The sequence below is a fragment of the Xenopus tropicalis genome, chromosome 5 (assembly GCF_000004195.4).
Source record: "Xenopus tropicalis strain Nigerian chromosome 5, UCB_Xtro_10.0, whole genome shotgun sequence".
Classification (NCBI taxonomy): Eukaryota; Metazoa; Chordata; class Amphibia; order Anura; family Pipidae; genus Xenopus; species Xenopus tropicalis.
In genome coordinates this window covers 64,526,997-64,551,970 of record NC_030681.2, presented here as the reverse complement: position 1 = coordinate 64,551,970, position 24,974 = coordinate 64,526,997, and the positions used below count along the sequence as shown (strand labels likewise).

The 24,974-nt window shown below is 38.8% G+C and overlaps 1 protein-coding gene across 3 annotated transcripts in view; it reads left to right on the top strand.

Annotated features, from left to right (window-relative positions):
- phactr2 (phosphatase and actin regulator 2) overlaps positions 1 to 24,974 on the top strand; it is a 116,483-nt gene that overhangs the window by 79,710 nt on the left and 11,799 nt on the right. For 2 of the 3 annotated variants that reach the window (XM_031902023.1, XM_004914608.4), the window contains exons 3-9: positions 6,915 to 6,995; positions 9,603 to 9,752; positions 11,629 to 11,838; positions 11,996 to 12,187; positions 13,046 to 13,541; positions 15,486 to 15,673; positions 22,908 to 23,064. In XM_031902023.1, the coding sequence (XP_031757883.1) occupies positions 6,915 to 6,995; positions 9,603 to 9,752; positions 11,629 to 11,838; positions 11,996 to 12,187; positions 13,046 to 13,541; positions 15,486 to 15,673; positions 22,908 to 23,064 (1,474 nt within the window). The remainder of the gene's footprint in view (positions 1 to 6,914; positions 6,996 to 9,602; positions 9,753 to 11,628; positions 11,839 to 11,995; positions 12,188 to 13,045; positions 13,542 to 15,485; positions 15,674 to 22,907; positions 23,065 to 24,974) is intronic. The other variant, XM_002937220.5, reaches the window with a different exon arrangement.

The following is a 24,974-nucleotide window of genomic DNA, read 5'->3' as shown; positions in this document are numbered from 1 at the left end:
CAGGGGGCAAGTTAATCTCAGTACTGATACCATTTAAATCTTACTCAAAGGTAAGCCATCAAAGCAGCCAAACAGGTGGGGGGCCACACAGAGGGGGTCGCAGGCCGCCAGTTGCACTGCACTGATATACATTATTTGTTGATTTAAAGGGAACCTAGACAAGAAATACATTGTTTTGAACTGAGTGCTTCTCTGAGCACTTTTCCAATATAAATTCATTTAATCTTTTTAACTGAGATATTAGCAGTTATATACTGTTTTATACTGCTAGGCATGCTTCAGCTCAACAGATTTTTGAAGGCCAAGAGTGTCAGCTACCCTAACTGTTTATGCATTATTTATGGGTTGCTGATTCTCAGTTGAACTAGTTCTCCTTAAACCCTTTCACTGCCAGCCGTTTTGGTCAAAGCGGAACTTCTGCTGCCAGACAGTTTTTGAACATTTTGCACTGTTTCACTTTAGGGGCCTTTCCTCGTGGGGAACTTTTAGTTTACAACCTAAGCTTTCAAAATATGAATTTTGGTGTAATTCCAATTCTGTAACAAGATATAGGCTTCTAAATGTTTCCATAATATTAACACACATACCAGAAACAAAAATTATTTTATGCACGGAAATACAACTCATTTGGAAAGTCCCATGTCTCCTCAATGCGCCAATACCAAATATATATAGTTTTATGAAGATGTCTCACTTGTACAGGTCCTTTTCAAAAAATTAGCATATTGTGATAAAGTTCATTATTTTCTGTAATGTACTGATAAACATTAGACTTTCATATATTTTAGATTCATTACACACAACTGAAGTAGTTCAAGCCTTTTCTTGTTTTAATATTGATGATTGTGGCATACAGCTCATGAAAACCCAAAATTCCTATCTCAAAAAATTAGCATATTTCATCCGCCCAATAAAAGAAAAGTGTTTTTAATACAAAAAAAGTCAACCTTCAAATAATTATGTTCAGTTATGCATTCAATACTTGGTCGGGAATCCTTTTGCAGAAATGACTGCTTCAATGTGGCGTGGCATGGAGGCAATCAGCCTGTGGCACTGCTCAGGTGTTATGGAGGCCCAGGATGCTTCAATAGCGGCCTTAAGCTCATCCAGAGTGTTGGGTCTTGTGTCTCTCAACTTTCTCTTCACAATATCCCACAGATTCTCTATGGGGTTCAGGTCAGGAGAGTTGGCAGGCCAATTGAGCACAGTAATACCATGGGCAGTAAACCATTTACCAGTGGTTTTGGCACTGTGAGCAGGTGCCAGGTCGTGCTGAAAAATGAAATCTTCATCTCCATAAAGCTTTTCAGCAGATGGAAGCATGAAGTGCTCCAAAATCTCCTGATAGCTAGCTGCATTGACCCTGCCCTTGATAAAACACAGTGGACCAACACCAGCAGCTGACATGGCACCCCAGACCATCACTGACTGTGGGTACTTGACACTGGACTTCAGGCATTTTGGTATTTCCCTCTCCCCAGTCTTCCTCCAGACTCTGGCACCTTGATTTCCGAATGACATACTTTGGACCACTGAGCAACAGTCCAGTGCTGCTTCTCTGTAGCCCAGGTCAGGCGCTTCTGCCGCTGTTTCTGGTTCAAAAGTGGCTTGACCTGGGGAATGCGGCACCTGTAGCCCATTTCCTGCACGCGCCTGTACACGGTGGCTCTGGATGTTTCTACTCCAGACTCAGTCCACTGCTTCCGCAGGTCCCCCAAGGTCAGGAATCGGTCCTTCTCCACAATCTTCCTCAGGGCCCAGTCACCTCTTCTCGTTGTGCAGCGTTTTCTGCCACACTTTTTCCTTCCCACAGACTTCCCACTGAGGTGCCTTGATACAGCACTCTGGGAACAGCCTATTTGTTCAGAAATTTCTTTCTGTGTCTTACCCTCTTGCTTGAGGGTGTCAATGATGGCCTTCTGGACAGCAGTCAGGTCGGCAGTCTTACCCATGATTGCGGTTTTGAGTAATGAACCAGGCTGGGAGTTTTTAAAAGCCTCAGGAATCTTTTGCAGGTTTTTAGAGTTAATTTGTTGATTCAGATGATTAGGTTAATAGCTCGTTTAGAGAACCTTTTCATGATATGCTAATTTTTTGAGATAGGAATTTTGGGTTTTCATGAGCTGTATGCCACAATCATCAATATTAAAACAAGAAAAGGCTTGAACTACTTCAGTTGTGTGTAATGAATCTAAAATATATGAAAGTCTAATGTTTATCAGTACATTACAGAAAATAATGAACTTTATCACAATATGCTAATTTTTTGAAAAGGACCTGTATATGTCAAAAACTCCCAGCAGTACACTACCAAATTTCCAAAGCAATGCTTCAGAAAGCTGCATACTTTAGATTTCAAGGCCAAAAATTCCACTAACAGAAGGTTTATCCCAGAACATTGTACATTTCTGGAAGGAACAGATTCTGGGGAATCCAGAGTAGGCAGAATTGTCTGTCTACTCCAAACTATCAAGTCGCAATGCTTTCCTAAAGATATTGGTTTTTATCAATTTGTGAAATATAAAAAAAAATTGCTTCAAAGCTTCCAGTCTATAGTATCTTATCTCCTACAGGTCATAAAGTAACCAAATAAAACACCCTAAATATGAACGCCAGGGGTCCACTAAACAGTTTGATGCCCAATATGTAGGTTTACCTAAGTATGTGGCATGTAGGGGCCCCAAAGTGAACATACCCCCATATGATCTATCATTTCTGTCATTTCAGCTCCAGAAAAATCAACACATTTACATAATTATATGTGGGATAAAGCTAGTATAAAGTACGCTCACCCCAGCAAGTCATATATTTTTGGAAAGTACACATTCCCCCGAACCTATGTCTTTCTACTACAAAGTACCAAGCCGCAAAGCTTTTCTAAATATAACAATTTTGATGACATTTCCAAAAATCCCCTCAAAGCTTTCACTTTGCAGCATCTTATCTCCCACATAGCATTAGGTACCAAGATAAAACACCATAAATTTTAAAATACCAGGGGTCCACTGAACAGTTTGATACCCAATATGTATAGGTTTACCCAAATATGTGGCATGTAAGGGCCCCAGTGGGAACATACCCCCATATAATCTGTCATTTCAGCTCCAGCTAAATCAACACATTTACATCCTTTATGTGGGATAATGCTACAAAAAAAAGTACACTCACCCCAGAAAGCCATATATTTTTGGAAAGTACACATTTATCTCGCACAATTTCTTGCATACAGAGGCAAATCACCCCAAATAGAAACACCTAAGGTCTACTGAACAGTTTGATGCCCAATATGCATAGATATACCAAAGTCTGTGGTATGTACTGACACCAAAATGAAGATAGCACATAAGTGTGTATAGATGTGTGTACATGTGTAAAAGGTGTGTGACAGTTGTGTAAGTGTGTATATTAGTGTGCAAAAAAAAAAAACTGCTAAATTTTCTTCTGTGTGTGTAAATGTATGTAAGTGAGTGTAAGTGCAAAAAAAACCCCCACCTTACCTGTCCTGAAGCAGGGATCGCAGTCATGGTCCTCCTGCTGCAGTCCTCATCCGTGGGTCAGCGCTTAGGGGGTAAGCAGGAACTGAAGACAAAGCAGCAGACGTGATGCAATTGCGTCTGCTGGTTCTGCTTGGGGGTCGGCCCTGCGACGATCGTTGCCCCGTACGTTGTTGGCAGTAAAAGGGTTAATTCCATATCTGTGTTATTAAACCAGTGGTTGGCTGCAGGGCCATGAGTGGGTGTTTTTCATGATTCAACCTTGGATACCTTGAAAGTGACATCCAAATAAACTCCTTGGATTTGTCATGCAAGTAATTTCAAATTCACAGGGCAAGCAGTCTAGAAGTCAGGAATTTATCTCTGTGCTGTAGCTCTAACTAATATCCTAAAGGAATCTAAATTAAAAATAAAACATTAGTGGAGGGGAGGAACTGAGTGGCAATGGTGTTTTGCTTTTTTTTTTTTTTTTTTTAAAGATGACCATTATTTTTTAATCTACAGTAAAACACTTTGCTTCCTTTTAAAAATGACTTGTGAGTTTGGTGGTTTTTTTTGTTTTTAATATATTCTTTATTTTTGCTTTCAAGTATTGGTGGGGTACAGAAAGGAAAAGGGGGAGGGGTAATAAACTGAATATAGCAATAAAAAGCATGTATTGACAACAGCTTACATCTGTTACTGTAGAGTCACGTAGTTCCATTCTATTCTTTCACTTTGCTATCTTATCTGTTCTTTTCTACCTATTGCAACATGTCAATGGTTTTGGGGTGGTCCTTGTTAATGTAGGTAAGCCCAAATTCTCCAATAGTTTACGCTTTCATTGTGGACCATGAATTTGAGTTTGGTGTTTTTTATTTGTGGATGCGGTACATATCATTTGTTTTTTAGTTTATGTATTGCAGCCTGCTGATACCAAACTTTATCCATGTCAGGCATGTTGGAAAGTCTTATATTGGCCTTCATAGACTAAGGTGAATCCAGTGGGACTACAACTTGTTCATCGAAATTGTCCTGCAGGCCTCATATATGCAATTGGAAAGATAGTTATTTATTTAAAAATATCTTAAGCCTTATCATCCCTATATCCTATTGCTACAAACAATTCTTTGGTTCTGACTGATTTACTTTTTCTTTGTAATGCAAAGTTATTGCTTTGTATTTGATGGTAACCAAGCTAGTATAAATACATTGATGGCAAAACAATTCATATTGTTCGTTTTTATTTTTTAGTATCCTTAAGGCAGAAGTCCCTAATTTTTATTTTTTATTACCCATGAGCCACATTCAAATGTAAAATAAGTTCTGGAGCAACAAAAGCATAAAAAAGGTTCCTGGGGTTCCAAATATGGGCTGTCCTTTGCTAATTGGTAGCCATTGGTTTTAATGCAACCAAAACTTACCTCCAAGCCAGTAATTCAAAAATAAGCACCTGTTTTGAGGCCACCGGGAGCAGCATGTTGCTCATGACCCACTGGTTGGGAATCACTACATAAGCTATAATGCTCCATATTACATGAAGATCCCTTAACCAGAAAACACAGTTACAGAAGTTACAGATATGGAATGGATAATAGGTCCAATATCTGTGTGCTATACAGAAATGGTTGTTACAGCTTGGGATACCTTTGAGAATATTTTTTTTAGTGCACCAATATGTAAAACAGTCCTTTATAGAAATGTTATGCAGTTTGGTAGGTTTCAGTGAGACATAAAAGGTTCAACTCGATGGATATGTCCTTTTTTCAAGCAATATTACCATGTTAATGAAAGAAGGTAAGCATAAACAGCTGTTTTCACTTTACTGCAGTACTGTAAATGTCACATAGTCTGGTCTTGTGGGCCAGTTTATTTACAGCTCTGAGCACTAATCAGTGACAGTAAAAAGCCTGGCAATACAAATACAACAGAACTAAACAAGCAAAGGAATGGCTAAAATAGCTGACATTTTTAACTAATGCCAGCACATTTGTCTCTTAACATTCCATAGTTCATCAACTCTTAACTTCTAGAACCATTTGTTAACCTGTTTTTGAGGGAACCCCCCCCTACTTCTAGTGAGCGAATATTAATCTCTGGACTGAGGACTGACTACAGCAATTTTTTTTAAAAGGTTTGTAAACTGGCGTAACCAAACAGAACAAGAAGTAAGGTTATGGTGAGGTTGACTGAAGAGGGAGGACTAGGGCTAATAGATTGCTAATTCACTGTAGCAACAATTTTGTTCAGAAAAATAATCTTAGCACGCAGAATTTTGATGCAGCTCCTAGAAACACTTTTATTCTGCTACAGGAGTGGGACAGCTCTGATTTTATCAGAGGATGTAACTAGCTGTAGCTTTCATCCTTCAGTGTTAATCACAACATTTCACCCACTGTTGTGTATAAAGACTTGAATGGAACCTTTTACTAGTAGTATCATGACTGCTTGCCAAAATGTTTTTTTTTTTTTTTTTTTGTAACAAAACTAATGTGCACTAGTCCTTTTATGCTGATGTGCTCCTTAAAGGAGAAGGAAAGGCTAAAAGGCTAATAAAGAGTTAATCTCAAGCTGCAGGCATACCTTCAGTTCTCTCAATAGTGCCCTTAAGTCTCCCCATATTTCTCCCGTTCAGATGATTAGAAGCCCCATAGGAAAAAAATAATGCCTCACTGCTGCACGGAGACCAAGACCTGTGTACATGTGCAGTTTGTAAGACTACAAGGAAGCTTCCTGCTGATTGGCTCAGATCCACATTCCCAAGGGGGGGGAGGAGGGAGTTATTAGCATTCTTGAGGGAGAGGGGATTAGGAGAGAGAAGAGAGCTGCGTGTCTCTGGCACAGGAAAACAGAGACAACAAATCTTTTCACAGAGGACTCAGTGCAGCATTTCTGTGAGTGTTTATGGCTGTTTTTAAATAGGCCTTTCTGATGAAGCTTACTTAGTTTTTACCTTTCCTTCTCCTTTAATATTTGTTCACAGTGCAAACTTTATTTTTGGACCTATATCAAAAAAACTTGATGGGTCATTTACAACTGCAATTGCAGTGACATATAAAATGTAAAATGCCATTTATCTTCCCAGAATGCTTGTGTTTTCCCCCATATTTCCAGCACAATTGTGGCCACGAGAGAGAGTTGCACTTCCAAGTCTGGATGGTATCATTTCCTGCACTTGATTCTTTAGGTGCTATTTCCTTTTGACAAGGTTCTCTGGAGCTACCATTACCTTAAGGATTCCTCTGCTTCAATTGGCACACTGCATACAATTCAACCGAACAGACTGGCGGGGGATGCATTGGTGGTTATGGGGTTCTAAAGATAATTGGGTCATTTGGTAATCTGGAGCTCTGATTCTAGTCTACTTAAGCACATTCACTGTCTTTTCACTGTCTTTTCTATTTTCTCTCTTTTAATTGCCTTGTTCTTTTTCTTGCTTAGTTTTAGAAAGAAAGATATCTATGAGACAGAGTCGAGAAGAGCTAATACGAAGAGGAGTCCTAAAGGAGATACCAGATCAAGGTAGTGTTCCTAGTAAAGCCTGACATAGATAAATAGCTGAAACTCCGGTGCAGGTCTCTTGTCTAGACATTTCTGTAACACAATATTTGGTGTCATCAGTATATTCAATGCTTATTAAGCGTTTAACCATATGGAAGGAAGGGTAAGTGAGAAGACACATTCTATCACCAGTTCTTTCAGGCTCAGACTCCCAGAACTATTCTACTGTCCAGGTCCACACCAAGTCCAGTTTGAGCTGTTAACATCAAACTTCCCACAATGGATGGATTTACCACTTGCTGACAGGTCACAGAAGTTGAAGAACCTCAGAAAAGACAGAATTAATGGGTCTTCAGGAAGTGGTCTTGTTTATTATAAGGCGGTATGTGCACAACCTTTCTTAGGTTGTATGAAGTCTTGTCTTTGCCTGAGAAATATAATTGGCCCCTAAATATTGAGGACATACTGGCTTAAGGTAAATGCTACTACACGCCTAACATCCTTCAGTGTTGTCTTATACAGCATGGAAAAATATAGAGATCCCAGTCTGGGGGTGTCAAGGTATAGGCACCTTCCTACAAAATCCAGGAATAAAGCTCATGTCAAAAGCCAAAAGTAAAACAAACGCAAACATATGGTATGTTGACAGTGTATGCAGTTGGAACTAAAATTTCTTAAAGGAACAGTAACACCAAAAAATGAAAGTGTATAAAACTAACTAAAATATAATGTACTGCTGCCCTGCACTGGTAAAAGTTGTGTGTTTACTTCAGAAAGTCTACTATAATTTATATAAATAAGCTGCTGTGTAGCCATGGGGGCAGCCATTCAAAGGAGAAAAGGCACAGCACATAGCAGATAACAGATAAAACACTATTGTATTCTACAGAACTTATCTGTTATCTGCTATGTAACCTGTGCCTTTTAGCCTTTTTTCCAGCTTGAATGGCTGCCCCCATGGCTACACAGCAGCTTATTATATAAATTATAGTAGTGTTACTGTAGCAAACGCACCAGTTTTACCAGTGCAGTGCAACTGTACATTATATTTTTATTACATTAAAGCTCTTTTATTTTTTAGTGTTACTGTTCCTTTAATGCCAACCATATTATTATATCTCCCATTCCACAACCTGCATGTCCAATCAACAAAAATCACAGATGGTTTAGAGAGTTGTGAGGGTGAAGATTGTATACAAAGAATGTGTGTGCCATTGCCCTATTTGGTAAATTTTGTGAATTTGGTAAAAATGTTGACTTGCAAAGCTCCTTAAAGGAACAGTAACACCAAAAAATGAAAGTGTATAAAAGTAACTCAAATAATGTGCTGCTGCCCTGCACTGGTAAAAGTTGTGTGTTTACTTTAGAAAGTCTACTATAATTTATATAAATAAGCTGCTATGGAGGCAGCCATTCAAAGGAGAAAAGGCACAGGCACATAGTAGATAGCAGATAAAACACTATTGTATTCTACAGAGCTTATCTGTTATCTGCTATGTAACCTGTGCCTTTTCTCCTTTTTTCCAGCTTGAATGGCTGCCCCCATGGCTACAAAGCAGCTTATTATATAAATTATAGTAGTGTTACTGTAGCAAACACACCAGTTTTACCAGTGCAGGGCAACAGTGTATTATATTTTTATAACTTTAAAGCTCTTTCATTTTTTAGTGTTACTGTTCCTTTAAGTCACCCAAGCAAGGAATGAAAGGGGATTAGATGTGTTTGACATCAGAACATATTGGCTTTCAATTTCACCAGATCCTTGGGCTTTAGAAGCACTGTAGGATTAAGCTGATTTATAGAAAATACTTGGCAGAAGAAATATGTCACAAAAAGTTTCAGATTTAGTAAGTAAATGTATGTCCATACATTTAAACAGGCTTTTCATAAAGGCTGAAGACAAGAATTCTGTGAGCTATAGTTCAGTAGCTTGAATTTACAAGAGCACTCTTGGGTTTATAATGTCTTACTCCTCTAGAACTTATAAAGCCAGTCAAGGAGAAGAGCCACGGGCGTACCAATAACAAATAAATAAACAAATAACTATAAATTAAATATCTTGTGCTCAGATGTACCTGAACCTTCTTGTGGCTCCCCTATTTGACAAAGAAGCGCTGTGCAAGGACAGGTTAAATAAGGTCATCAACACAGAAAAAAAGGAAGGTTGTGGTTTAGTATATAAGGCAGACCTTACTGTTATAGATGTGTACTGTTGGACTACAACTCACAACGGTCATTTTTAGTCTTGTTGGGAAATACACATTGCCAAACATGTTTTTTTCAGTGTGCAAAATTAGACTGGCTAACTATCTAAAAATACTGAATATACAGATTTTGGTGAGCTAAGTGAGTTTTTTGGTGAGTTATAGTGCTGGTGGTAAAAAGTTGTTTTTGAATTGTTCTTCGACAACATGCAAAAATAGAAGCAATACCTTTTGAATATTGTTAAACATTTTTTCTTGTTAGTTACTGTTGATAACACCACAACCCCAAACCCCCCCCCCCCCCCACCAGTCCACCCTGACAAATAACAGTGAGGACTTGATACAAGTGTATATGTTGCAAGTGAAGATAACACTTGAGAATATATTTCTGTCTATGGCATGACATGCTACACTTCTTCTTTAGATAGCGATGTTCCTGTCAATGTGGGAGCGTCCAATGGTCACACTGTGCCAATCAGTGAGGAACCCCCTAGAGAAAAAAAAACAGCAGCTGAAAATGGGACAGTAGCCTTGAAATCACCTTTATTAGAAGAAAAAACACAAGAACCTACAGGTAAAATATGACCAACACGAAAGGAAATCGAAGCTTATAGGAGCTTTCATTTTGAGTTTTATTAGTACTGGTTCTGATTCAGGTATACCTGAATAGAGCGGTTGGAGCCCTGAATTTATGTCCAGTGATTTCTGTTCTAAAAAAAAAAAAAAAAAGTGCGGTTGACAGACTGACTACATAATTTTGACAACAACATATAATAAAATAGCAAAGAGAAATTGTATAGCGTTGCAAAGTATGTTGCATGTATGTATGTTGTAATTGTTACCTGCTGATCGGTTGCTATGACCTGTTGCAAACTTTGTACCTTTTATTACATAACCTTGTAGGCCAGAAAGTAAAGTTCTGGTCTTATTAGAACAGATAGTTATTTTCTCAAGTTTGCTGTGTCTCCAACATGCCATTTGGCAAGCTCAAAGTGTACATTAATGTCCCAGCTTTTTGGGGCATTGTCCCATGGACAATTTCTCCCAGCTCCACTGTCTCCTACTTCTTCAGAGTTACCACTAGCCTTTTGTTTGCTTCTCTGGCTAATGCTGTCTTTACCTGGTCACTGAGACACAGTCACTCAGCTTTAGAGAACGGCTGTCTGCAACTAAAGTAGCTGTGCTATATTTTTTCATTATTTAAGAGATGAGTAGACCTTTTATTTTGAAAACCCATAAAATTACTCTTAACAGCCCCCAAAACAACATGCCTTTGTCCTTGCTCCCAGATTTTTATTTTTCTCTATTACATTCAGCTGCACCGTATCTCTTTTACTGACTTCCTTGTCTAGTGTGAAGCTCCGCTCCCTTATTTATTCTAAGCCCTCCTTCCTTTCCCTATAAAGATCTCAAAAAGTTACTCACTGGGCATGCTCACTGCTTCTGCTACAATTAAAATCAGTCAGACATGTTCAATAGGCACCTCTTTGAGGTCATCATTGTCAGAGAGAGAAAGAATGCTTATAAAGCTAAAGGAGGAGGGGCTTCACACTAAACAAGGAAGTCAGTGAAAGAGATACAGTTCAGCTACTTATAACAGAGAAACAAAATACATTTGGATGCAGGGAGAAAGGTATGTTATTCTGGGGGTGTACAGAGTAATTTTAGAGATTAAAAAAATGTTTACTTATTCTTTAAATAATGGATTTAACAATGTTGTTTTATAATTGTTTTTATAACACTACCCTGATGTTTCTACAGTACTTTATCTTATGTTTTTTTCCTTGGTTTCAAACACTGATTTCTTGGTTTCTAATATGTTTGCTAACTGGCCTTTTTAGTAACATGTGTACAGTGTTTCTAGATGGTGTGACACTTTAATGGCACATGGGTTAATGTCATCCAAGTATCTATGTTACTTTTGAAAAAACAATTGGTTGCACCAGATCTGTTTTAAGGGTTCCATCAAAAAGGCGATTAATTCATAGGCAATCGAGTATTTTAATTTTTTTCTCTTGTAAGTAGTTGTTACCAGGAAGCCTAAAACTATGCATATGTGATGCAAGCAAATATGGTGTTGGGGGTTCAGGTAATTAAATGGTAGGGTTGGAGGTTTCAGTTCTACTTAAGATGGAACAGGGTAGATTATAATAAAAGGTTATATTCCTATACCAAACAAATTGAAAAGTTTATTTTGGGAATTTAGAGAAGTAGCTATTTTGGGAATTAAACAAGAATAGATACTAAACTGTCATTCAATCAAATTAGCCATTATTTTCTTGTTAGTTAAGAATATCTTTTACCAAATTCTCCATTACTCTGTTTATTTTTCTGTGTATGTTCATTTATTTGTCTTTTGAAAAAGTTAATTTGCTCTCAGATTGCACTGTTTAGTTCTTTGTGGGATGCGTTTGTTATCAGGGCTCTCTGTCAACTTCTCTCCCTTATAGAGAGGCCTCACAACAGCCTAGAGATGCTGCCAACCACTGCTCCATCTCAGCCTAAACAAAAAAAACCTAACTTTCCTCCTAAAACTGTAGCAGCTGTTAGCAGCCATAAGAAAGTTGATGTAGCTGCAAAACATACTGTAGCGGCATCTAATAAACAGCCACCGGCAGTTCTTCCTAAGCCATCTAATCGAACAACTTCCCGTAGCTTTGGTAAGTAGCTTTACGCTGATGTTGCCTGCAGTGTTGCATGCTTGTGTTTTGCACCCCTAGGAATGTGTATTGTGTTCCCATCTGCAGCAAATAACTCTCTTAATATGGAATTCTTATTGTGCTAACTAGACCTCCTTTTCAACTAACTCCTCCACAGAGCACAATGATAAAACAACTGGATCAGCAGAGCTCAAAGCTAGAAAAACAGCTGCATCTTCCAAAAGTACGGCTCACAGTCCAAGCCAGAAGAAAGATGATCTGCCCCAGAAAAAAACAGCCAAGGGCATAACTAAACAACTTTCGGCCCCACCACCCAAGACAGCGAGCCGACCTGGCACCCAAGACACTGGTGAGTGACTTACATAAAAAGTAACAGCTTATTGTAAAATTCATATTAGGAGTTAGAATATACAACTTGATATAGATTTGTTTAGGACAGCTGAAAGATGTTGATAGACTTTTCACTAGATCTTCACTAACTGCTATGTCAGTGTAGGCATTTCATACATTAACTTTTTCTTACATATACTGGGCAATTATTTTTGAAAAATATATTGTCTCCATATAACCACACTCCCTTTAATTTTAAAAACATAATTTTTTTGCACAAAGTTCAAGGTAATGCAGCACAGTGGTATATTAGCATTTCAACAAAGGCACCAATGCAAGAAAAACTTTATGAACTCTTTGGTATTATCTGGCTTTCTGCATTATTACCCATACTGCTAACCAAACTTTAACAATGTTTAGGAGGAAGTTTAGAACATTCCTCCTCAGAACAATGGTACACAGGGCATATTGTCACCCATGGCAAAACAAGCTGTCCAGGACTTGAGATAAAAAAAGAAACCCCAAGCCATAATACCTCCTCCACCATGCTTTATCAGTTTGGTGTATATATGTATGCAATGTTTTTTTTATTTGTCTCATCTGTCCATAGAATATTGTTCCCAAAGCATTGTGGAACATAAAGGTAGTCTTTTGCAAACATCAGACATATGTCAATTTTTTTTTCCCTTATGGTGTCCTTCAATTAACACCATTTATCTACTGCATACAACAAGACAGTAAGCACAACATTTACTGTAGTCTACAGCCCCATAATATTTAAGTTGCCTAGGGTCTTTAAAATAGTGAAAAAAGTTGTCTTTCTTGTGAAGCAATTGACTTTCATTAAACATATTGTCATCTTCTTGGCTTGCTTTAGTTGTTTCTACAAACAGCAAAAAAACAGCTGCCACCAAGTCTTCTTCCTTAACTACAGCATCTTCCTTATCCCAACTGAAACCTAAGGAGCAAGTGCAGAGTAAAACTGGGACACACAGAGCCAAAAAAGTAACCAGTAAAACTAACTCCGTGTCAACAGAAGGAGGGTCTCAACCCACATCCTCAAAAGCACAATCTATAGGCCAAAAAAACCCAGAAAGGACAGACCAGTCATCTCAACACTTGGACTCTGAAATGCCGGATGTTAACCAGAAAAAAACAGTATTATCCGAAGAAAACACAAGCCCACATTCCACATCTCCTGCTTTGAAACATGAAGTGATGGTGTCATGCAGCATAACAAATCCAGAGCAGGAAGACCGCAGTTTCAACCAGCCAGTCATAATCTGTGATATAAGTGAGCTAACTGTAAAAGAGGGCAAAACCAGTCCACAGACTGTGGGCATATCAAGTGATAGTGAAGAAAATGAATTCAGGTAATGACGTCATATTTCAGGATATGAAGACAGGCAGAGAATTCTATTGTGTGTACTGTAATCAAAATATAAAGGTTGTCCATGAGCTTTGAAATAACGTGTCCTATTAAATAATAAAGTAGTCTAGTAAACTTGTGGACTGTGTGTGCGTGGACTGTGTGTGCGTGGACTGTCTGTAAAAACAAGTGCATGTTCTCTTATCATACTGAAAGTGAAGTGAAGATGCTACTGAAGGTTGAGAAAACTCTTATTCTTGTTCTTTACTATACTTTTCTTGTTCTGTACTTTATCAAGTATAAATATTTGGGTCTTTTAATCTCTGTTACCTTTTGCCAGTTTTCTATAAAATTACATTATTTTCCGAAGATCAATCCCGCTTAACTCAACCCAGAATAAAATTTTTATTTTATATTGCATTAAGAAGTTTGTTTTGCTTTTGGCAATCATTAAGCCATGATATATTACATAACAGCCATCTAAGAAGCCAAAACAGACCAAATTGTACTGGAAACATGGTCCCATCCAATTTTATGAGGTATTACAATGATAACTAGATATGCTGTCTAACCAAATTCTGAGGCAGAAGCCTGGGATAGAAGATAATATTTAACTAAAGCAAACCCAACAAAAGAATTTAAAATAAACTGAGTTCTAAGTGAGTTGTCTTCCATTTTCTCTAATCTTTGCTATTTAAAAGTTCCATGTGGAATTAATATATCATATCTTAAAGGTTTGCTTCTGAAATTCATTTGTGGTCTTACTTCTATCCACAAAAATAGACTATAATATATGAAGATGAAAAAGGGGCAGAATTAAATTCCTTTTTTTTCCTAATTGCAACTGTTAATTTTATTATCCACTATTAATGATCTACGATAACTGTTAATCAACAGGCCTGTTCTGTACTCTGAGATACGGTCAACTTATTTGATTAGCATAAATGTACTGTTACATTATCACTATTGACTTATTGAATGCCTGTTACAACTATCATGCATAAAAACAACAATAAAAAATGTAAGTTACAAAAAAGAAAAAGGGGCAGAATTTTACAAGGTGTTGCATTTTCAAGCTACAAAGAAAAATGCATTTGTCCTATTGATTGAACAATATATCTACAGTTAAAGAAGGAAAGGTAAAAACTAAGTAAGCTTTATCAGAAAGGTCTATGTAAATACAGCTATAAGTACTCACAGAAAAGCTGCATAGAGGACATAGAGTCCTCTAAAAAGAAACACAGGATTTCTTGTCTTCTTTTGTGTATACATGTACTTTGGTATCTGACTTCCTCTCTCAGAAAAATCCTTAATTCCCAAGGCGGAGTTTGCACAGCTCTCTCTTCTCTCCCTTCTCCTGCTTCCCTTTCCCATAATTATTCACTCTCCCACCCATCAGAATGTGTGATCTATGCTACCAACGGCTAGGGCTGCAGCAGGATGCTACAGAGACCCAGCTGAAATGGCAGCTGCTATCTTAAACAAATGAAGGGACATTCTAGTGCTGTTTACTAAGGTGTGGTAAAGCTTTCTGTCGTATAAACATTGCGTTCTAGCTTGCACTAATGTGGTAAATCTATTGGCAGTAAAATGCCAAAATCACTTTCCTTCTCCTTTAAACCCCCATTTTATGTTTTTTTGGGGGGACCAGAAACAAATGGTGTAAAGTCTGGGAAAATGTAAAATTGGGGAATTGCTTTATTTATAATGTAAAATAAGAAAAAACATAAAATTGGGTTATATTAAATTAAGGTTTCACTTTAATTGGAAATATCTCTCATTGTCTTATTTTCATACCTTATATAATTTTAATATTTTGTAAAAATAGGCCATGTACCACACAGGCTTTATATAGGCTTTATATATCTTCTTCAAAAGCTTAATGTAGGCCACTTGTGACTTAATATAGGGCATGAATCTGACACCATGTATTTACTTTTTACCGTAGGTCTCAGCCTTTGGAAGGCCAAGAGGATAGCTCCAGCTTGCTAAGCCAGGATACGATAGATGACGCTTCTAACACTGTTATCAATCCTGATGGTGACAGTGAAGGCAAGGAGAGCCAGACTAGTGACTCTGACTCCGATGGGCCCATCCTCTACACGGACGATGATGATGACGATGACAGCTCTGAGAGTAAGCTAATGATTATTTATCCCAACAATGAAAAGGGAATGTGATTTAAATGCTTCATTATTATGCGGTAGTAATAATTAAACAAGCAAATGGGCATTGCAATATAGTACATGGCGCACAAAACATGCACACCAATTGTAGCCAAACAATTGACCAAATATGCATATACACAGTAGCCGTAAGACATGCTGATTACAACTAAAACACCAAGTAGACTCATACTTTGGGCAAGCACTTATTCCTTTTAAGTTACACATTTGAAAGTCAGGTTGCTGTCTAAAAAGATGATTTTAAAACAAAGAAATTCTGTATTTTATTATTTCATAATGTATTTAGTTATTTTATACAGAATGATTTATGAAAAGTACTGACAGAAGTAAAGAGCTGAGATATATTATCACTACAGAATATTTTTGCAAATAAACACAAGTGCATGTGCATTTCTAGCATACGCCCAGGTACTGCTATGGTATTATAATTAAGAGAAATGGAGGGCACTCCTGGCTAGAATATCCTTGCCAAAAAAAATATATATACAAAAAAACAATAAAGTATAAAGTATCCAGGTGCTAGGGTTTTAATAATCCCCCCATAAGAGGACTATATACATCCACAAAACCCCACAAAAAACCTTGCACACCAGAAAAAACTTCCCCAGGGAGGTATTTATAATTAAAAAAAACATTTTATTCATTTAAATATGATACAGAAAAAAGTATCAAACTTTAAACATTGTATATCCATCAAAGAGCAAATTAATACATACCCCAGTGTAATAACTGAAAAACAATATATGAAGGTAGATACTCTGGATGAGAGAATACCCCAACGTTTCGGGTCAAACGCCTTTGTCAAGAGAGCTCCCTTGACAAGACAGAGAAAGTCTTATCGAACATCAATTAAAATAACTTTCAAGTACTCCCTGTTGCAAAATATGAGGATATTAGAAGTCACCTCAGCATTCTATGACCTGTATAAAAGCACTCAACATACAGCCTTGTGCTTTTATATGGTCACGGAACCCCTTTGTGACTATAGGGGGGTACATTATTCATTATAAGTATTGAATAAGTATTGTCGGTAACAACCCAAGTAATCCACACATAAAGAAATCAAAACTAATAAGCCCATACATTAAGTTATGTGTGTAAAGTGGAATGACACAGGGAATAAGTATTGAACACATGAAGAAAAGGAGGTTCAAAAAGGCATGGAAAGCCAAGAAACCTGCTGAAATCGGTCAGTATATATATAAAACAATCTTGCCCCTATATGTACAAATTTATTTCAGCTGCTTTAGTCCACATGAAGGATTTCATGATAGGTAAAAGCAAAGAGCTCTCTCAAGACCTTCGCAACCTTATTGTTGCAAAACATAATGATGGCATTGATTACAGACGTATTTCTAAGCTTCTGAATGTCCCAGTGAGCACCGAAAGAATGTCATTTCACGACCAGGTGAAAATTTATGGAATGAACTGAAGATCAGACTTCATAGAAGAGGCGTCCAGAACCTTTAAAATTTGAAGACAGTTTGTGTGGATAATTGGGCCAAAAGCACACCTGAGCAATGCATGTGACTGGTTTCTCCATACAGGAGGCGCCTTGAAGCTGTGTTTAACAACAAAGGCTTTTCTACGATTATTCTAGTATTAGAAAAAACACAGAGCAGAAATGGTTGTCATTTAAAATGATATTAAATCATTACTGTTCTCAATTTATTTCATTAATAAGAAAAAGTGTTAGGGTGATTCTTATGTGGCTTAACACTGAGGTAAAGAAGTTAATAGGAAAAAAAAGGAAAGCTTTTAAGAAATATAAGTCAGAGGGGACAGTAGCTGTGTTTAATGAATATAAACACTATAACAAGTGTTGTAAAACAGCAATCCGGAAGGTAAAGATGGAAAATGAGGAGCGCATCGCGGCAGAGGCAAAGACTAACCCCAAAAAGTTTTTTAAGTATATTAATAGTAAAAAGATGCAGGTTGAGGGTGTGGCCCCATTGAGTTATAGTAACAATATGGTTACAGCGGATACAGAAAAGGCAGATGTGCATAACCAGTTCTTTTCTTCTGTGTATACAGTAGAGGAGCCAGAGTGCCAAGTCCCACCCAATAGCTGCACTGTTGCCTCAGCTCCAACTACACAGTGGTTGACACAGGATATGGTGCTTAAAGGGTTACACAAGATAAATGTAAACAAGGCACCTGGGCCAGATGGAATACACTCTAGGGTACTGAGAGAGCTAGGGTCAGAATTACAGTGGCCCTTGTTTCTGATATTTTCAGACTCTCTTTCATCAGGTATTGTACCTAGGGATTGGAAGAAGGCGAATGTCATTCCTATATTTAAAAAGGGAGTAAGATCTCAGCCTGGCAATTATAGGCCTGTAAGTTTGACATCCGTGGTGGGCAAGTTATTTGAAAGCTTGTTAAGGGATCACATACAAAACTAGAGAGGTACATTTCCTGAAGAAAATGTGAGTGGTGCTTGCCGTGGCAAAACTCGTGCCCCAATATTACAATGTTTCCTTCAGTTCTCTGTGACAATTGCCCCTTCTGGGGCATTTAACCGCCCACCCCTCAGAAAAGTCATAGCACCCCATTCCCGAATAAGCCGCACGGTTTGACACCTCATTCATGGGTCTATGACAAACGGTGGTTAATTGCCCCCTGCTGGGGCAATTAACCTCCAACCCCTCAGAAAAGGCATAGCACCCCAATCCCGAATAAGCCGCATGGTTGACACCTCATTCATGGGTCTACGACAAACGGTCGTTAATTGCCCCCTGCTGGGGCAATTAACTGCCCACCCCTCAGAAAAGGCATAGCACCCCATTCCCGAATAAGCCGCACGGTTTGACACCTCATCCATGGGTCTACGACAAACGGTGGTTAATTGCCCCCTGCTGGGGCAATTAACCTCCAACCCCTCAGAAAAGGCATAGCACCCCATTCCCGAATAGGCCGCACGGTTTGACACCTCATTCATGGGTCTACAACAAACTAGTTATTTGCCAAAATCCCCATTATAAGTCAATGGGGCAAATTTGGGGACCTCTCTTGCCCCGGGGGTAAAACTTATACCCTTGTGTGGGGTATCTTCTGACACAGGTTGCAAACCTCTTCAAATGTGGTAAATTTCACATTTCTAAAAAATTCCCTATCTGCGCTACAATCCGTCAAAGTTGGCCTCAATGTTAAGTCAATGGGATTTTTGGCCCTGTTAATTGCCCCCTGCGGGGGGCAATTAACCGCCAACCCCTTAGAAAAGACATAGCACCCCATTCCCGAATAGGCCGCACGATTTGACACCTCACTCATGGGTCTATGACAAACGGTGCGGGACAAGTTCCGTGCCGAACTTTTGTATGGAAGAATAATAATAATAAGCCTGTGAGATAACAGTAGTGATGCTTTGCAAGCACCACTAATTATGTACTGGAGAATGGCATTATGAGCAGTAATCAGCATGGCTTTATGAAGGACAGGTCATGTCAGACCAATTTAATTGCTTTTTATGATGAGGTAAGTAAGAAGCTGGACAGTGGGGATGCAGTAGATATAATCTATTTGGATTTTGCCAAAGCATTTGATACCATTCCCCACAAACGACTGCTTTCTAAACTAAGGTCTATTTGTCTTAGTGAAGTCATTTGCACATGGATTGAAAACTGGCTACAGGATCGGGTACAGAGGGTGGTTGTTAATGGTACATTCTCTACTTGGAGTAAGGTTCTCAGTGGGGTCCCTCAGGGTTCTGTACTGGGTCCACTTTGTTTAACTTGTTCATTAATGACTTAGGGGAGGGTATTATAAGTAATGTATCAGTGTTTGCAGATGATACAAAACTCTGCAGACCAGTCAATTCTATCCAGGATGTGGCATCCTTGCAGCAGGATCTTGGCCAACTGGCAATCTGGGCGGCTAAGTGGCAGATAAGATTTAATGTGGATAAATGTAAGGTCATGCACCTGGGATGTAAAAATATGCAAGCCCCGTATACCCTTAATGGGACTGCACTAGGCAAATACATAATGGAGAAGGACCTTGGAGTCCTTGTAGATAATAAACTTGGCTGTAGCAAGCAATGCCAGGCAGCAGCTGCAAGGGCAAACAAGGTTTTGACCTGTATTAAAATGGGTATAGATTCACAGAAGGAGGGGGTTATTCTTCCCCTTTACAGAGTGCTGGTAAGGCCCCATCTAGAATATGCTGTTCAGTTCTGGTCTCCAGTGCTCAAACGGGACATGATTGAGTTAGAAAGGGTCCAGAGAAGGGCAACTGGTTAAGGGTATGGAAAGTCTCAGTTATGAAGAAAGACTGGCCAAGTTGGGTCTGTTTACGCTGGAGAAGAGGTGCTTAAGGGGTGACATGATAACTATGTATAAATATATAAGGGGATCATATAATAACCTTTCTAATGTTTTATTTACCAGTAGGTCCTTCCAACGGACACGAGGGCACCCACTCCGTTTAGAAGAAGGGAGGTTCTGTTTAAATATTCGGAAAGGATTTTTTACTGTGAGGAATTCCCTCCCCGAATCAGTTGTACTGGCTGATACATTAAATAGCTTTTAGAAGGGGCTGGATGGATTATTAGCAAGTGAGGGAATACAGGGTTATGGGAGATAGCTCTTAGTACAAGTTGATCCAGGAACTGGTCCGATTGCCATCTTGGAGTCAGGAAGGAATTTTTTCCCCTCTGCGGCAAATTAGAGAGGCTTCAGGTGGGGTTTTTTGCCTTCCTCTGGATCAACTAGTAGTTAGGCAGGTTATATATAGGCATTATGGTTGAACGTGATGGACGTATGTCTTTTTTCAACTTACTTACTAAATACATTTCGGTAAGCATGTTCAATACTTATTCCCGTGTTATTGCACTTTACTACACATAACTTAATTTATGGATTTATTTGTTTTGATTGTTTTGGTTTTTGTGAGTGTGTGGCTAACTTTGGTTATTAGCAACATCTGGTGTAAATTTCATGTCAATAGCCTTATTAGAAATCTATTTACTGAGAAAAATGTTGATGAGTTTAATACTTATTTTCCCTCATTTAAAGTGCCTCTCATTAACCCCAAATAAAGTTCAGCTGCTGTAGTTGGTCTTTCCTGACATTTTTTTAGTCGCATCCCACAGCAAAAGCCATGGTCCACAGAGAGCTTCCAAAGTATCAGAGGGATCTCATTGTTAAAAGATATCAGTCAGGAGTAGGGTACAAAAGAATTTCCAAGGCATTAGATATACCATGGAACACAGTGACAGTCATCATCAAGTGGAGAAAATATGGCACAACAGTGACATTACCAAGAACTGGACGTCCCTCCAAAATTGATGAAAAGACGAGAAGAAAAACTGGTCAGGGAGGCTACCAAGAGGCATATAGCAACATTAAAGGAGCTGCAGGAATATCTGGCAAGTACTGGCTGTGTGGTACATGTGACAACAATCTCCCGTATTCTTCATATGTCCGGGCTATGGGGTAGAGTGGCAAAATGAAAGCCTTTTCTTACGAAGAAAAACATCCAAGCCAGGCTACATTTTGCAAAAACACATCTGAAGTCTCCCAAAAGCATGTGGGAAAAGGTGTTATGGTCTGATGAAACCAAGGTTGTACTTTTTGGCCATAATTCCAAAAAATATGTTTGGTGCAAAAACAGTACTGCACATCACCAAAAGAACACCATACCCACAGTGAAGCATGGTGGTGGCAGCATGATGCTTTGGGGTTGTTTTTCTTCAGCTGGAACTGGGGCCTTAGGTAAGATAGAGGGAATTATGAACAGTTCCAAATATCAGTCAATATTGGCACAAAACCTTCAGGCTTCTGCTAGAAAGCTGAACATGAGGAGGAACTTCATCTTTCAACATGACAACGACCCAAAGCATACATCCAAATCAACAAAGGAATGGCTTCAACGGAAGAAGATTAAAGGAGACATATCCTATAAAAATTAAGAATGTACCAGTGAATTATACTCCTCTAGATATAGAACGATTGTGCTTAAAAATGTTGTGTTTCAGACTGATTTATTGAGAAATTCCACAAAAAGCCCACTAGCCCCGCCCATCTGTTCCACTTCCTGCTGGCTGAATTCTCTGGATGAGCTGGCGGCCCTCCGTACACTGCACTGTAGGATAGGAACCAATCAACAGCTAGGCTGACCTGATAGGGAACTGAAGCCTGTCTTTGCTTGTGTGAGTGCAGGGCTGTGATTGGCTATCCCCCCTCCTACTGTGCTTCTGGCAGGGACCGTTAGGACACGCCCACTCCATTTTACACTGGACGGAGAAGTGATACAATCTATAGGGAGCTCCAATAAAGGGGCCATTGTTACAGATAGGGTTAATTTTTAGCACAAAGTGAAACCAGCACCGTATATTATTCATAATTGCCTACAAAATTAGCATTTTTCCCATTTATCCAATATGTCTCCTTTAAAGTTTTGGAATGGCCCAGCCAGAGCCCAAACCTGAATCCGATCTGTGGAATGATCTGAAGAGGGCTGTGCACAGTAGATGCCCTCGGAATCTGACAGATTTGGAGTGTTTCTGCAAAGAAGAGTGGGCAAATCTTGCAAAGTCAAAATGTGCCATGCTGATACTCATACCCAAAAAGACTGAGTGCTGTAATAAAATCAAAAGGTGCTTCAACAAAGTATTAGTTTAAGGGTGTGCACACTTACGCAACCTTATTATTTTAGTTTTTTTGGTTTTCTTCCCTCCACCTAAAAGATTTCAATTTGTTTTTCAATTGACTGGTACAGTTTATAGTTTTTCCACATTAAAGGTGGAAAAAGTTCTGAAATGATTTATCTTTGTCTCATTTTTGTACAGCACAAAGATGAATGTAATGCATTAATCTTTTTTACTTAGATGAGACCAATTAATGTTCATGTGTGTAGACCTAACATTGGAATATTCTTTATGCTGCTTAATATTTAAGAGTTTGACTTTCTTTCCTTTTTTAACAAACATTATTTAACTAGTATTTGTCAACTACCTTATACAAAACTTCCATTAAAGGAAAAACTTTTGATAGAAATAGAGGATCTATAACAGCCCATCCTTGTCAGTAGTAAGCCGTCTACAGCAGATTGTGACATTTGGAATACCACTAGGATAGCACCAGTGAGAAGCATTATGCTCCATAATTACTCTATTACTGAAGAAAGTTTTGTACGTAGGTTGTCCTATTAGTTTGATCCTAGAAATCCGCTGTTTTTTGCAGGTACTTTAGCAAGTAAAATTCGTCGTAGAGATACACTTGCTATCAAACTTGGAAACAGGCCGTCTAAAAAGGATCTGGAAGAAAAGAACATTTTGCCACGAAACTCTGAAGAGGAGAGGCAGGAGCTGTGGCAACAGATTGGAACAAAACTAGTGAGGTACTCTGTTCATTGCATTTTATTTTATATATGCTCACAAATCTTTTTTTTTTATTTTACTCTGAAAAATAAAACATTAAACAAGTGAAAATTCATATAATTCTCATTTAATAATGCTGGGTTTTCTACCCTGCCCAAGAGCTCCGCTCTGTATAACATCATCGTTTTATTTATAATCTATCAATAAGACACTTAGGTGCATGTTTATTAAAATTTGGATTTTTGTGAAAAAACAACAAAATGTGTTTTATATTTATGAAAAATCTGAAATAGCAGATTTTTGGTACCTACTCAGGACTACGAATGAACCAAACAAAATCACTAATCTTTCCAATAGATCCACTTCCCCACCCCAAGTAAAGCAGATTGGACAATTACAAGTGGTACAATCATTTCAATACCTGGGGGTGGTCATTAACAAGTAGCATACCAAATTTGAAGTAGAAAACCTGACCCTTATAGTCCAAAACCTATCCAACAAAATAGATACATGGGCACAGCTAACCCTTACCCTGCCGGGCAGAATTAACCTACTAAAAATGGTATTTCAAAATTCTTATATATCTCATAACTCGCCAGTACCTCCTCGTGCCAAATGGTTTAAACGCATTGACTCCCTGATCGTAAGGTTCCTATGGGCAGGAGAACACCCTCACATAAGCTTAAAAACCCTGCAAGCCCCTGTCACCCAGGGAGGCCTGGCCCTACCCAACATGAGACTATACTACCTGGGATAACACATCCACACTACTCAAAGCCAATATCTTGGGTTCACTCGAAGCTCTAGCAAACCTACCATTTAGAGGAAACGCACAACACTACACAACCACCACCCCTATGCACACAGTTATTACTGCTTTTCAAAAGGCCCTCAAACACATCCAAGGCCCACAACAAGTGTGGTCACGTTGGACACCACTATGGGGCAACTGTTTCTTACCCAACTTTACCTCACTACCCTACATCACCCAATGGGCTTCCTATGGGGTTAAACACCTGCAAGACATACTAGCAAATGGAGACATCAAACAATTCCAAGCACTTAGAGAAAGTCACCAAATCCTGCAAAAAATGCACTTTAATTACCTTCAACTCAGACACGCTTTTCACTCCCAATTTCCCACCAGACCGGTAGAATTGAAAGAAACCACCCAGGAAAAATACATACACAGGGAAAACCTCACCAAGCCCCTATCCTGGAATTACATCATCATATGGCAGGCCAACCCAGACCCCTTGGCCAAAGTATGTGAGAAATAGATGCGTGACATCCCTAGCTTAACTGAAGAAATGTGGGTAGATGCTTTAAAGCAAATTCCAGACCTGACAATATCATTAGTGGACGGGTATATACAAATGAAGTTCCTAAACTGGGTATACCTTACGCCACACAGGCTTTCCAAGATGTTTCCTCACACCCTAGATACCTGTATGAAATGTGACCGAGAAACTGGCTCACATATGCATGTGTTCTGGAACTGTCCAGCTGTGCAGGTCTTTTGGAAGGAAATCGTCAACTATATCTCTGATGCCTTAAGCTTTGCCCGGATTCTGTCAGCAATTGTTTGCCTACTAGGAGTGGCCGAGGACCTGGGACTTAAACATCACTCCAGACTCCAGCTTCTCTACTATGTCAAAAAAGCCATTCTTCTACAGTGTAAATCCTTAGCCTCCCCAACCCTCCCGTTCTGGAGAACTCTAGTCAACAACACTCTTACCAACCAGAAACTGACCTACCTTGCACGGGGTTGTCCTAAAAATTTTTATGCAATATGGGGCCCCTGAATGACCTTCCATGAAACCCCAGAAAACTTAATGGACAGCATACCATAACAACGAAAACAAACTGGTTCCAATCTCCCCAGCTCTACAGCCTGTTTCTTTTCCTCTTCCTTCCTACTTCTCTCTAC